This window comes from Phyllostomus hastatus, unplaced genomic scaffold, assembly GCF_019186645.2.
Source record: "Phyllostomus hastatus isolate PE091 unplaced genomic scaffold, TTU_PhHast_1.1 phas_contig_17, whole genome shotgun sequence".
In the NCBI taxonomy this organism is placed as follows: Eukaryota; Metazoa; Chordata; class Mammalia; order Chiroptera; family Phyllostomidae; genus Phyllostomus; species Phyllostomus hastatus.
The window spans coordinates 38,417,360-38,432,661 of NW_025333664.1; the positions used below are offsets into that span (position 1 = coordinate 38,417,360).

At 41.6% G+C, this 15,302-nt stretch overlaps 1 protein-coding gene and 1 pseudogene across 1 annotated transcript in view; one reads left to right on the top strand and one right to left on the bottom strand.

Moving 5' to 3' along the window:
* Positions 1-287: 287 nt before the first annotated feature.
* The window catches only part of DZANK1 (double zinc ribbon and ankyrin repeat domains 1), a 118,769-nt gene continuing 103,754 nt past the window's right edge, over positions 288-15,302 (bottom strand). Inside the window, exons 15-20 of the mRNA XM_045832945.1 lie at positions 13,892-13,988; positions 13,366-13,466; positions 10,132-10,212; positions 9,485-9,612; positions 1,806-1,880; positions 288-885 (exon numbers count right to left, since the gene is read on the bottom strand). Coding sequence (XP_045688901.1) covers positions 765-885; positions 1,806-1,880; positions 9,485-9,612; positions 10,132-10,212; positions 13,366-13,466; positions 13,892-13,988 — 603 coding nt within the window. The 3' untranslated portion in view covers positions 288-764. The remainder of the gene's footprint in view (positions 886-1,805; positions 1,881-9,484; positions 9,613-10,131; positions 10,213-13,365; positions 13,467-13,891; positions 13,989-15,302) is intronic.
* LOC123814849 lies at positions 4,106-5,875 on the top strand (annotated as a pseudogene).

A 15,302-nucleotide genomic window follows, 5' to 3' on the forward strand; every position in this document is an offset into this window, starting at 1 on the left:
TGTCTTAAAAGAGGGGAAAGAATATATATGTGTGTTATCTATACTTACATTTATGTATACTCTACATATGTCCATATGCATATATATATATATATATTTATTTATTTATTTATTTATTTATTTATTTATTTAGAGGGGAAGTAAAGGAGAAAGAGAGGTAGAGAAACATCAATGTGTGGTTTCCCCTCACATGTCTCCAACTGGGGACCTGGCCTACAACCCAGGCATGTGCCGTGACTGGGAATTGAACTGGCAACCCTGTTGAGTGTTGGTTTGCAGCCCACACTCAATCTACTGAGCTACACCAGCCAGGGCTGCATATGCATATATTATATGCATGTGCTTATATAAACCTATACTATTTCTGGAAAGATATACATGATACTGGTATAATTGGCTGTCTTTGAGGAGGGGTAGGGGAAGTGGGTAGCTGTGGGGCAGGGATAAGAAGCAGATCTTTCACAACATAATTCTTCATACTTTTTAGCTTTGAATTACATGCAATTATTATCTATTGAAAATTAAATGTAAAAGAAAATTCTAAAATAAGCAGCAATAAAACATACATTAAGTTCATGACTATCCTGGGTACATTAAAAAATGCCCTTGTGGTACTGGTGGCTGACACTGTCACATAATTTTTAGAAAACTTGAGTTCCTCTTAATTTCAATTTCCAAATCTCAAATACACATTTCAGAAAGAAACAAAGAACAGCCAGAGCTGGATGGTCTCTTTAAGTGAAGCCCTGCAGAGCCTGTAGGGTCTAACAGTCATCCATGTGGAGCTTAGCAGCAAAGAGCGAGGTGATGAGGTCATCCCCAATTGTCAGAGCCAGGTCATGGGCTGTCTGGCCACTATTCTTCTTTTGGATGCTTGCATTGCATCTGGAAAGAGAAGAGAATGGGGGGTGAACTGAAGAACATGAGCACTAGGACCTAAAGGCCTGGCTTTTCCCAGACACAGAGGCCAGTTTGGGAGCCTCCTGGCCCCACCTTCCCAAATCTGTCCCCAAGAGGCCACCATGACCACTGTTCTTAAGGGTGGATCTCAAAAGGGTGAGACATTTAAGGGGCTTTCTGATTTCAAATGTTCAATTGCTAGTCCTGGCCACTGGCACCATTGCATCAAAGTCCTATGAGCAAGTACATTTAAGGAGGGCAACATTTTCATTATGCATAAAGTTAAAGGAATTCATCATCACCAAGCCTTCATTACATGAAATGTTTAAAGGGACTTATCTAAGAAAAAGAAGATCAAAACTATGAACAGTAAAATGACAGCAAACTCACAACTATCAACACTGAAGCTAAAAACAAAAACAAACTAAGCAAACAACTAGAACAGGAACAGAATCCTAGGATCACAGGGAGGGTTATCAGCAGGGAGGGGGAGGGGGAAATGGGGGAAAAGGTACAGGGAATAAGAAGTATAAATGGTAGGTACAAAATAGACAGGGAGAGGTTAAGCATAGTGTAGGAAATAGAGAAGCCAAAGAACTTACATGTACAACCCATGGACATGCACGAAGTTGGGTGGGGGGAAATGCTGGTAGGAAGGGGGGTACAGGGCAGAGGGGAATAAAGGGGAGAAAAAATGGGACAGCAGTAATAGCATAATCATAAAAATATACTTAAAAAATAAAAGAAAGAATAGCTCAGACTGCCTGGAAGCCACAGTGAGACAATGGTCCCCATTCACAGGATTAATTATATATGCAGGCACCAGGGCCCTCTAAAATCACCCCAGGTAAGCAGAGGGGATCACTAGGGCCCTCACAAGTCTCCCCAGGGGCCAGGGAACATACCCCAGTAAAACAGCAATGCACTTCCTTTCTGACAGGCCAAGCAGAGCTACTTCATGAAGAGCTGTATTTTGGAAGCTATTTGGGAAAAAAAAATTATCCTGGCTAAAGGAACTGGAAAGGGAGCACACGACCAAAGAGGCCTTTGTTTTACCCACTGACCTACTTAACAAAGTAGGGATATTATTGGGATAATCTCTTTTGTCACCCCTCACTGCCACTTCCCTTGGAGAAATACTGTGATGGTGGCTAAGCTGTGATATTAGATAGAAAGTGAAACATCTATGAACACATTTATTTATTTATTTTTTAATCCTCACCCACAGACAGTTTCCATTGCTTTTTAGGGAGAGAGCAAAACATTGATGCAAGAGAGAAACATTGATTGGTTGCCTTCTGTATACTCTCATACTAGGAATCATAAGTACCTGGACTGAAGGTTGTATGTGTCTGGATCAGGATCTAAATTGCAACCTAGCTATGTGCCTGACCAGGAATAAAACCCGCAACCCTCTGGTTATGGGACAATGTTCCAATCAATTGAGCCACACAGGACAGGGCAAAACACATTATCTGTTTAAAGTGAGAAACCCCACAAGGATCTGATTTGTAGGTGACTTAACAAATGCTAATAAAACTATTTTCGTAGCTTTCCAGAGTTTATGGAACATACTAGACATAGTCTCAACAGTGGCTTGGTCCCAAGTCTTGGGCATTGCTCATGAGATAATAACCTTTCAGGGCTGAGGCTCCTATTCTTATTCAGGGAAAATGACTTTGGCTTCAGTGAGTTGGGTCGGTATGATATGATAGCCTCAATCTTAGAATCCACAGAGCAAGCCCTACAGGGTCAGACAGAGCATACTTTACTGAATGCCAGACTGTGTCTCTTCCTTGCCTGGAAGGTCCCCAGAGAAGGAGCAGTGGATCACTGAAATGGAGGATTGGGTGGTGTCTGCATTCTAGAACTTGTGAAAGGCTCCTGATCCGAGATGACAGGAAGATGGTACATGGGAATCATGATTGGAGTAGAAATGAGATGAGCAAATGAATTATGCATTCTCTAAGACCTGCTATTTCCCTGATACCACCTCCATCCCTTGTACCTGCAGATGTATCTGCAGCCATAAATTTATCTCAATGAAGAAGAAATATATGGTGGCCTCTTCTCTGAACAAGATAAATGGAGCCTTTGGTGAGAATCAGGTCAGCAACTGCCATGCCCAGAGGGAAGTCTTCCACTTGTCCCAGCCAGAGAGCAGCTTCATCTACCCCTCAAAACTCCCCAGTTGACAAGCCCCACTAATGTACACAGAATTCCCACTCATCCAGCACATTCTTCATTCTAAATATGGATAAACAACAAAGGATGGCAAACATCTGAGAAAAACCAAGACACGAAAACTTAAGAAATTTTTTAAAAGAAGAAAACCTAATTGGTATCCTCAAAAGGACTGAAGACAGTATCAGACAAAAAACATGGGGCTGTGAAGAAGAAATAATCAGAACAAAAAGTAGCTCTTAGAAAGTAAAAATATGATTGTTGAAATAAAAAGTATTAAATAGGAAAGTTAAGAAAATCTCTTAAAACAGAAAGGGGGAGATGAAAAATATGAAAAAATAAAAAAGAAATTCAAGAGGCTCACATCAAACCAATAGGAGGTTTAGAAAGAGGGAATTTAAAAAATGGAGAGGTGAAAATATCAAAGATATAATAGAAGAAACTTTGCTTGATCTAAAGAAAGACATGACTTTTCAGATTAAAGGGTCAACTTGGTGAATGAAAAACAGCACATAAAAAAATACCCTTGTGAAATTTCCAAACATCAGGATAGATGCTTCCAGAAGAACAAATAAGTCACAAATGAATAAGAATTTACTGTAGAAATGTCATAGGCTATGTGGAATGCTAGAAATCAAGACAGCAAGAGATTCTAAGACTTTAGGAAATTTTATTTTGAACACAGAAATTAATATTAGTCAAATATTAAGCAAGAGTAAATTTTTTAAGTCATTTTTAGGGCATTCAAGGGCTCAGAAAGTTATTTCTATACACCTTTTCTGAAGAAGTTGCCTGAGGCCACATTTTATCCTGGCTAGGGTCAAAACCCAGAAAGAGGAAAACGTGAACAATAACTTCAGATGGATTCCAATTAAAAAGGAATCCTATAATGACCGCCATGCAGCAGGGCTGGAAAGCTATCAGGCAAAACCTGAAACAGAAGTATACTCCAAGAAGAATGTTTCTAAGAAGAAAGGCATTGAAAAAATGAGAAACACTTTCAGCTCAGGCCCCCAGATACATGGCTACAGTGCATGGGCCTGAAGTGAACATGGATGGTGGCAAGAAAAAACAGCAAAAATGAGCTAAAGAGTTGCCTGAAAGCTGTAAAGAAAATAGCAGAGAAGGAGGCTAAGCAGAAGGAGCTCAGTAAGAAACAACTAAGCCACCAATGCTACTGCCACCAACCACACCACTGACAATGATGTGGGTGCTGAGGAAGAGGGCCTGGACCCAAACCAATACTACAAGATCCTCAGCCAAGCCATCCACCAACTACAGGCCAATGCTGAAGACCCATACCCACACAAGTTCCATATAGACTTCTCGCTGACTCACTTTATCCAAGAATACAGTCACCTGTAGCCTGGGGACCACCTGAGTGACATTACCTTAAAGGTGGCAGATAGGATCCATACCAAAAGAGCATCTGGGGGAAAGCGCATCTTCTTTGACCTTCGAGGAGAGGAGATCAAGTTGCAAGTCATGGGCAATTCCAGGAGTTATAAATCAGAAGAAGAATTTATTCATATCAATAACAAACTGGGTTGGGGAGACATAATTGGAGTTCAGGGGAATCCTGGGAAAACCAAGAAGTGTGAGCTGAGCATCATTCCCTTTGAGATTACACTATTTCCTTGCTTGCATATGTTACCTCATCTTCACTTTAGCCTCAAAGACCAAAGATATCATCAGAGATACTTGGACTTGATTCTGAATGACTTTGTGAGGCAGAAATTCATCACCTGCTCAAAAATCATCACATATATAAGAAGTTTCTTAGATGAGTTGGGATTCCTAGAGACTAAAACTCCCATGATGATCATCATCCCAGGGGGAGCTGTGGCCAAGCCTTCAATAACCTTCCACAATGAGCTGGACCTGAATTTATATAAGAATTGCTCTAGAACTCTACCATAAGACGTGAGTGGTTCATGGAATTGACTGGGTTTATGAAATTGGACACCAGTCCTGGACTAAAGGAATTGATATGATTCACAATCCGGAGTTTACCACCTGTGAGTTTTACATGGCCTAAACAGACTATCATGATCTCATGGAAATCACAGAGATGATTTCAGGAATAGTGAAGCACATTACAGGTGGTTACAAACTCACCTACTATCCAGATGGCCCAGAGGTCCCAGCCTACGAGATTGACTTCACCCCACCCTGCCGGAAAATCAGCATGGTAGAAGAGCTTGAGAAAGCCCTGGGGGTGAAGCCAACAGAAACCGACCTCTTTGAAACTGAAGAAACTTGCAAAATTCTTGATATCTGTGTGGCAAAAGCTATTGAATGCTCTCTACCTCAGACCACAGCCAGGCTCCTTGGTAAGCTTGTTGGGGAATTTCTGGAAGTGACATGTATCAATCCAACATTCATCTGTGATCACCAACAGATAATGATCCCTTTGGCAAAATGGCACCATTCTAAAAAGGGTTTGACTGAGCACTTTAAGCTTTTAGTCGCGAAGAAGGAAATATGCAACGCCTATACTGAGCTGAATGACCCCAAGGCAGCAACAGCTTTTCTAAGAACAGACCAAGGCCAAGGCCTCTGGTGATGATGAGGCCATGTTCATAGATGAAAATTTCTATACTGCCCTGGAATACAGACTACGCCCCATAGCTGGCGGGGGCATGAGCATTGACCAAGTCACCATGTTTCTCACAGACTCCATAACATGAAGGAAGTATTTCTGTTTCCTGCCATGAAACCTGAAGACAAGATGGAAAATGTAGCAACTGCTAATACATTGGAAAGCACAACAGCTGGCACTTCTGTCTAGAAAACAACACTGCAGATCACATAACTCAAGTACCTTTGCACTTCTGCAAAAGATCAAGGACTGCAAGGGAATTCTTGTATGTTGGTATCTGTTTGACTATTGCAATTCAGTCACCAGAGAGAAAAAAGGAATTAAGAATTCCTCTTTTATTCCTTATTACCAAATAAAGCATTTATCTCTAAAAAAAGTAAAGAAAAAGTAAGAAACAAGATAGGATTATGGATTTAATGAAGACATGTTCCTTTTCAAAACAGAAAGAACAAAAGCAATCAGAAATCCCAACTTCTGGTTAAGATGGCAGCATAGGTAGACACAGCTCACCTATTTGCACAACCACATCGATATTACAACTAAAATATAGAACAAAAATCACTCAGAAATTTCAGAAATTGAGCTGAATGGAAGTCTGACAACTATGGAATTAAAGAAACCACATCCATCCAAACCAGTAGGAGGGGTAGAGACACAGAAAGAACTGATTCCGCACCTATGTGTGGTAGATAAATATTCCGGAGGGATATCTTGGGAGCAAGGAGTCCCACACTCACAGCGGACCCCCAGCCAAGGGTTCCAGTGCCAGGAAGATAAGTCCCCACAAAAACCAGGGGGGACTGAGTCAGTGGAAGAGAGTTCTGGAGCCCCAAGCAGTTCCTCTTAATGAACCCCCACACAGATTCACCTACTCAAACTCACTCCCTCCTGAGCTCTAGCACTGGGGTAGCAGCTTGAAAGGCGCCAGTGGTACACAGGGAGAAACTGAAGTATTTGGCATCAAGGCAAGCAGAGGCCATTGTCCCTTTTCTAAACCCACTTCCAACAGAGCAGGTGAGCTGATGCCATATCTGAGACTCCATCAACCTGGTTAATACTGTTTGACCCACCTAGAAGATCCCCAGAGACTGCCCTACTCAACTTATGGGCCCACTCAAGGTGCTTTTCCATATGCATGGCTGGTCTTGGCTCATGCTCCACAACTTCCTAAATCTTACCAAACAAGCAACAACTGGCTTCAGTGAGCCCCAGGCTCAGCACTAGCAGCAGCCAACTTAGATTCACAGCTTGTCTTTACCTGGGAACTCCAAGCCCAGCACAAGTAGCAGCCATCTCAGATTGCTTTATAGCTAAGGCAGGTTGCCTGGGGCAAAACACAGGTGGAGGCTGACCTTGGCCGGCACTACCCAGGAAACCCCAGGGCCAGTACACCCAGTGGACAGCTACAGACCATGCTGGAGCACCACTACCCTGTCCCTGTACAGATGATACTCCATGGAGGGTGGAGGTTGGTGGTCAGTGGTCATAGCCAGTCCTTGAAGCTGACTGGCCTGGGTAAATCCCTCCCATTGATCTGCCAAAAGCAACCAAGACTTAACTACAAGAGGAGAGTGTACTCAGCTCACATGAAGGACACACCATAAGTGCCCAGCTAGGGTTACAAGGGAGGCTGTGCCACTGGAACCTACAGGATACCTACTACATTAGGCCACACAACCAAGACAGAGAGTCAAAGCAGCTCTACCTAATACATAGAAACAAACACAGGGAGGCTGCCAAAATGAGGAGACAAAGAAACATGGCCCAAATGAAAGAACAGAACAAAACTTCAGAAAAAAGCTAAACAAAATGGTGATAAGCAATCTATCAGATGCAGAGTTCAAAACACTGTTTATAAGGAAGCTCAAGGAACTTAGTGAGGACCTCAACAACATAAAAAAGAAAAAAGGATACACTAATTGAAATAAAGAACAATTTATAGGGAAACAACAGTAGAGTGGATAAAGCCAAGTATCAAATCAATGATTTGAAACATAAGGAAGCAAAGAACAACCAATCAGAACAACAAGAAGAAAAAGAAACCCTCCCCTACCCCCCACTCTCCAAAATGAGGATAATATAAGGAGCCTCTGGGACAACTTTAAGAGGTCCAACATTCACGTCACAGGCATGCCAGAAGATGAAGAGAAATTGTAAGAAATTGGAAATCTATTTGAAAAAATAATGAAAGAAACTTCCCTAATTTGATGAAGGAAATAGACATATAAGCACAGGAAGCACAGAGTGTCCCAAACAGGGATGCAAAGCGGCCCACTCCAAGACACATCATAATTAAAATGCCAAAGGTAAAAGATAAAGAGAGAATCTTAAAAGCAGCAAGAGAAAAGCAGTTAGTTACCTATAGAGGAGTTCCCAGAAGACTGTCAGCTGATTTCTCAAAAGAAATTTTGCAGGCTAGAAGGGATTGACAAGAAATATTTAAAATTATGAAAAGCAGGGACCTATACAGCCAAGTTGCTCTGCCCAGCAAAACTCTCATTTAGAATCAAAGGGCAGATAAACAGCTCCCCAGACAAGAAAAAACTAAAGGAGTTCATCATCACTAAACCATTATTATATGAAATGTTAAAGGGACTTATTTAAGAAAAAGAAGATCAAAATATGAACAAAAGGCAAAAAATATATATCAACAATTGAATCTAAAAAACAAGCTAAGCAAACAAGAAGAACAGAGACAGAATCATAGATATGGAGAGCATTTTGATGGTTGCCAGATGGGAGGAGGTGGGGGAGAATGGGTGAAGAGGTACGGAGATTAAGAAGTACAGATAGGTAGTTACAGAAATAAACATGGGGTTGTAAAGTACAGTATAGAAAATAGAGTAGCCAAAAAACTTATAGACATGAACAATGGTGTGGGGATTGACTGAGGGAGTGGGGGATGCTGGATGGAGGGGGGAAAGGAGAAAAATCAAGATAATTGTAATAGCATAATCAATAAAATATAATTAAAAAATAAATTCCACGATGGTCAAAGATACAAAAATTATATGTTATTCATAGTTTCTGGAAAAAATGAAATGTGACAGGATTTTGAATAATTCATGGTGTGTAAAGAGAATCCATTTGACATTTTGGGTAAGAAAATTTGACTTCGAGTGGCCTATGGGGAAACCTTGTGTATCTTCAATACACAAAGAAGAAAATATAATCACAGCATACCACATAACTTTGAATAAAAGTACTAGAGGGAATTTTGAAACAGAGGAAAACAGAAGCAAAAATATTGACTTGGTATCTCTCTGTCCTGCTTCACAGCTGGGGAAACCACGGCACCAGGAAATTATGTGGTGGGCTCAGATGGACCAGTCTCCTCCCCACAATGTTAACATCCAGAGACAACCATGCACTTTTTTTTTCAGGATTAACTTCATGGGTATATTTCTGTAGGGCTCTCTTCTCTTATGAGCCTGAATAATTCAGATCATGACAAAAACATTGCTTAACACCCCAAGTGCTAAGAACCTACCAGTCCCATGATAAATTCATGAACTGAATTAGTATTGATTAATGAATTAGCAAAATATGTCATCATTTATAAAAGCTACTATAATGTAGACAATCCCACAGTCCATTTTTAAAATTTTGTTTTACACAGATTTAGAAAATATAAGAAGTTGAGTCACTTACTAAGCCCACAATGGGTTTGAATGGTTCTTAAGTGAATCAAATTGAACAGAGCATGTATGTAGGCTGATCCTGCCACAGCAGAGCCCTTGAGGTATAGGCTGGCTGCGACATGGCACCAAGACTCTTCTTTCATTGTGTTTGACTTACGATCCCCACTGTTGGTTAGTGTCTGCTCCTCTCTGCACAAGAACTGGGATTGCTTCATGTTGCTTATTGATCACAGCCATGGTAATAACAGGTCGGTCTTCATTATCACTGCAGTTGGGATCTGCTCCCTGCAGCATATGCAAAAGGACAAACCTGCCACAAAACTCTGCACTCAGCAGCATTTCATTGTCATCTTATTCACTAACAAACTTCCCTGACGGAACTAAACTGATTTAAATCCAAAGAGAAGAGAATCAGAAACCCTGAGACCCAACATACAACAGAGCTGTCACATTATTTGGGTAGTAAAACTTCTGTTTCCCAATCAGGAGGAGCAGGCAGTCAGACAACCTTGCTTCCTTATGAAATGTGAAGGTCACATGGGGTCTCACAGGCCAGGGATTCTGTCCACCTTCATGCACCTTACTTGGGTTCTGTGTACTTTTCTGCCTATTTACTTTGCCATAAAAACTGGCAACAAGTAGCAATTCATGTAAAGCTTTGGATTTGCCATTTACTCCACTCCCAAACAGTTTTTAAGTAAATAGCACACTAATGATCCCAACAATGAACAAAACTTCCATCTGAAAGAGACAGAGATGAAACAGGTTGAAACCACAGAGAGACTTGCTTTTGGTTTCACTTACTTCATCAAGCAACTGTTCAATTACAGAGACTCTTCCATCCCCTGTTGGTCCAACTTCCTTAAGCAGGAGTCTGTCTTCGGGCTGCAGGATTACAGAATGTGGTCATTTCTACTGCTGCAAAATATTTTTACCATCAAGTTCCATTTGCTCAGGCTCAACCCTAAAGGTGAATGTTTCCTCTCCAAGGTTAAGTTCTGAGCCCCAGGGATGGGTGAGCATGAGAATGATCATGTGTGTGTGTTGTGTGTGTGGTATTCAACAGTCAGCAACACAAATAAACACATCTAATGTAAATCTTGCTGATCTTTGAAACCTTGCCTTGATGAAGGATACCACACTCACATTGTTTTATATTATTTTTTATTTTTTTAAAGTTTTTGTTTATTTACTTTTAGAGGGGAAGGGAAGGAGAAAGAGAGGGAGAGAAACATCAGTGTGTGGTTGCCTCTCAGTGGCCCCCAACTGGGGACCTGGACCACAACCCAGGCATGTGTCCTGACTGGGAATTGAACTGGTGACTCTTTGGTTCGCAAGCCCTTGCACAATCCACTGATCTACACTGGCCAAAGTATTTTATATTATTAAGGTCAGGGATGCAATGAGAAATCACACTAAAACCCAGAAACCCCACACTAGTTTTATTATGAATATTTCTATGAAAAGCAACCAGGTGAATCCTAAAATTTACTTTGCATGCTGTATAAAGTGTTCAAAGTCAGCCTATGTATATGATGGCTCAGATGAGGCATGGGTGAACAAATAAGATCGACCTCTTGCTTGGGAGGGGAAAAAAAGCTCATCTATTGTCAATCTATAATCAGAAATCTGAAGGTTATTATCTTTTATATTTTCAAAATACAAAGATATCTTTACATAGTCTTTCTTTATATACAAAGGATTTCAAATGCTGGTTCCTGGAAGATTAAAGGAAACAGTCTAGAAAGCAGGAGACATCACTTCTAGTATGTTTCCTCCACAGGATCCCACTCAGGATCCATTTTATAAAGTGGAAGTGATACCCATCCCTCCCTGGCTCCCTGGAAAGTCATGAGGATGAATACACTGGCCAAGGCCTCTGAGCCTTTCAGAAGAAGATGTAAGGGCCACCCTTGTCCTCCCAGTAAGTAGCTTGGAACAAGGTTCTCTAATGAGTTAGACCCCCCCATCTTGGAGGGTGAGGGCAGTTGTTTATACTGAATTCCATTCTTTATGGAAAAAATGAACCAGAATGCACTAGAATGTCAACTTCATGAGGTCTGAGATCTTTATGTCTTTTGTTTGTTTTGTGTTCAACACTTAGAACTGAACCAGGTATCTATGTACTGAAAAGTAATCACTGAATGAGTGAACAGATGATATAGTTTCTGTTACTTATTCCCTAAATTTGAATGAGAAAATAAAGGCATGTAACAGTGGGGAATTCAGGTCATGTACAGAGTAAGTAGGTAGAGTATCCAAAATGGTAAAATTATTCACTTTATGGAACTCTATACTTACTGACAATATTTCAACCTGGGAGAAGGGAGAGAGCACAAAGAATCATAAGTATTTAATTCAAGACAATTCTCATGTCTTCTTTCCAAATTTATTAGTGTTCATGACACAAGATGAGGAGTAGAGTCCCTGCCTCTAGAGAAACCACAATGCAAGCTGGGTGGGGGATATGTGTACCCCTGAGGTAGCCCTGGGGGCCTGGCTTAACTGAAGCTGGAGGAAATAAATGACACTATCATCTCCATCACTGGCTGGGAGACCCAGGCTCTGGGCTAAGTATATCTGTTGGCTCTATTGCAGCCAGTGGACTGGCTATAAGGGAAGGTGGTAGAGGCAATGTTCCCATTGAAATTATTGCTGGTCTATATTTTTGAAAAATAAACTCTAATAGCTGCGGAAAACTCCAAAAGGATAGCATCAGTCGATCAGAAATTGTGAGGAATCCCAGAGATTTAAAGTAGATGGAATCTGCCCTGGCCAGGTAGCTCAGTTGGTTGGAATATCATACCAAGATGACAAGGTTGTGGGTTCAACCCCTGGTCTACGCACATAAAAGAATCAGCTGATGAAACCCTGGCCAGTGTAGCTCAGTGGATTGAGCATGGGCCTGTGAATCAAAGGGTCGCCAGTTCAATTTCCAGGCAGGGCACATGCCCAAGTTGTGGACCAGGTCCCCAGTAGGGGGTTTGTGAGAGGCAACCACACAGTAATGTTTCTCTTCCTTTTTCTCTCTCCCTTACCCTCTCTCTAAAAATTAATGAAATCTTTAAAAAAAGAATCAACTAATGACTACATAAATAAGTGGGACAACAAACTGATGCCTCTCTCTCTCAATCTCTCTCTCTCTCCCCCATCTCTCTAAATTCAATAAAAAAAAAGATGGAATCTGACTGATAGGGAAATCAAAGCAAAGAAAAAACCCAAGTGAAGACACTAGAAGTATGAGCGTGCATTCCAGAGAGTCCTGCAGATGCTCAAAGTTACTCAAGGAGGACAGAAGCTGGTTGCAGGCTGAATTCATGAATGTATCATTAGAGGGCTTTATCGTCAATAGCTGAGATAGCTGGTGTCCTCCCTCTTCCATGCAAGGAAAGGAAGCTTTTGCTCTCTGCTTACCCCTTAATAACCATTTTTCAGAGAGTCCATAATTTGCCTAACAAAGGCTTCTACTGGGAGCATTGAACCCCAAGAAAGACAGAGTCCCAACCTCTATGACAGACGCAGGAAAGGATTTGGAAAGATAGCCCAGCCACACCAGAGCACTTCACAGCACCACCCTCACCATCAGAGGCAAGGCCTTCTTACATAGGCAATTTATGAAACTCAAGGCTTTCTCCTGCCTCTGCCCACACAAAGACCCCAGTATCACATACCCATGATAGGCACCCATGCTGGGCACCCATACCAGGCAGGAGATCAAACCAGCCCTTCATTTGTTAATATGACCTGACAACCAAGGATCATCACATTTGAGACAAACCAAATAAAAGAAAGAAAAAGATGGGCACACAAAACTGACTCCAAAGGAAAGTGAGGTGATTTGGGACACTGATGAGAAGTTTTAAATAATTCTAATTAATAATCTTGAGATATTTTAGAGGATTCCAAAAATAAAAATAGGTTGTCATAAAACAAGGAACAGAAAATGGAAAAAAGTATTATTCCATTTTAAAAAATCTCAAAATAAAACATGAAATAGATAGGCCAAAGACAGCTGTAAGGACCAATGGATACACATACTGTAAGCTGCTCCTTCTTTCCTTGAAATGTTTTAGTCTTAAAATTCTTCATTCTCTTGATTTTTTCAGTGATATCTGAGGTGGTTTGGTTGCAGTCACTTACTGGAATGACAAAGAGTTAAGGACCAGAATGATGTCCCCCAATCCTCTCCTCACAGGTAAAGAGCTAGAGTCTACTGCCATGCCCTTCAAGGGGTGAAAAGGGTAAAATGGTTTTGTAGAAATTTCTGTTTGATTAAAATTGACAGGAAGGACTGCTATAGCCACTTCTCTCAGTCCAGGACCAGAGAATGGGTGGGAAGGAGGGGAACAGAAGTGACTAGTTTTTAGGCCCCTTGGAGCATCCACCTCCAATTTATCTTCCTAAGCCTGTGAAAGCCTTCAGGAAAGCCAGAGGAATAAAAAGTCTGGAATGTAAAAGTAAGATATGTGGTTGGGCTGGCAAGTTTTAAGCAATTCTGCTATCCTTGCCGAGTCACTGTGTTCTAGGTCAATGGCTTTAAAATCAATGGAAGGGCACAACTCACCCAAGTTGGACCTGCTGCCGAACAGCCCATTACCACCTTTGGTGACATTGCTCAGAAAGTGGTCGCTGAAATTCACCTCCTTACTGAGGTAAAGGTTCTGGCCAATAAGAAAATTCAGCACCATGAATGATGAGGCTGTTGTGTCCCACCAACCTCCCTGCCAACCTGCTCCTCTTTCTATTAATGACAACTCTGCACAATCAAAACTGAAATCTGGCACAATTCCATCACCCATTAGAATGTTCTGTTCATTTTGCCTCTTAAACAGCTCCTCAGTCTGTTCCCTCCTCTTAGTCACTACAGCCTCAGCTCCCTCTTCTCACACTGGGAACAATAAAACGGCCTCCTAACAAGTTCCCACCAGCCCACCTTCCATGTAGCTGCCCCAGTCACCTTGATATAAATTGTAAGTAACTGTGTCCTGGCACTGCTTAAAACCCTTCTGTGTCTTGGAATTAGTGTAGCATGATGGGAATGCTTAGGCTGCAGAGTTTAAATACTAGATTGGGGACCTTGGAAGATGCAAGTTGCTTAACTTCTTTGAGCCTCAGTTCTCTCACCTATAATGTGGAAATATTATGCCTACCTCAAAAGGATGTTGTAAAAGTAAAATGAGATGAAATAAATGTTTATAAAATGAGGATAGATAATACTTAGTCCAGACCTGACATCCTATCTCCTCCTGGACTGATTTCACAGCATGGCACCCTGCTCTATCCTCACGTGGCTGCCAACTCCTGTCATAGGGAACCCTCTGCTATTTCCTCAACACTAGAACATGCAGGCTAAGAAAAAAAAAAAAGAACACTGTGAACCTGGGAATTGGTGCCCACCCAGTTCTCCTTAACTGGTCAGTATACCTATCCCAGCTGCTGTGTTGGCTGCTAACAGCTCACAGCTGACCCCCTTCTCCAGCCAACTGTCCTCAGTAGCTGGGTGCTGCTCTACCCTAGAGGTTATGCCTCTCTCCTCCCTGCCTCAGTTGGGGACAACTGCATGGTGTCATTCACAATCCAGAGCTCCTCCTGGATCAGGCTAAATCTAGACATTATTTGTGATCACTTGTGTATTCAGGCCCCTGCCTTGTCCCATGCCCCTCACTCCCTTTCTCCTGAAGTACCTCTCTGACCCAAGCTTTGCTCTAGCCCACAACAGAAAACATGGCATTTGGTGCTTTACTTGGTTTCAAAGCACTTTCATGTGCATTATCCCCTTGGATATGCCTGCCCAGCTTCCCTTTGAGGTAGGCAGGGCCCATAAATCCATCTTGATTTTAAAGACACTCTTAGCATCCTGCTGGGCACATGTCTAGGACCTAATAAATGATACCTCCTCTCATCTTCCTTGCCTGTTTTACCCCTCTTCTCAATCTATTGATTAATCCTTTTGTATATTTTGACTTCTTGTCCAG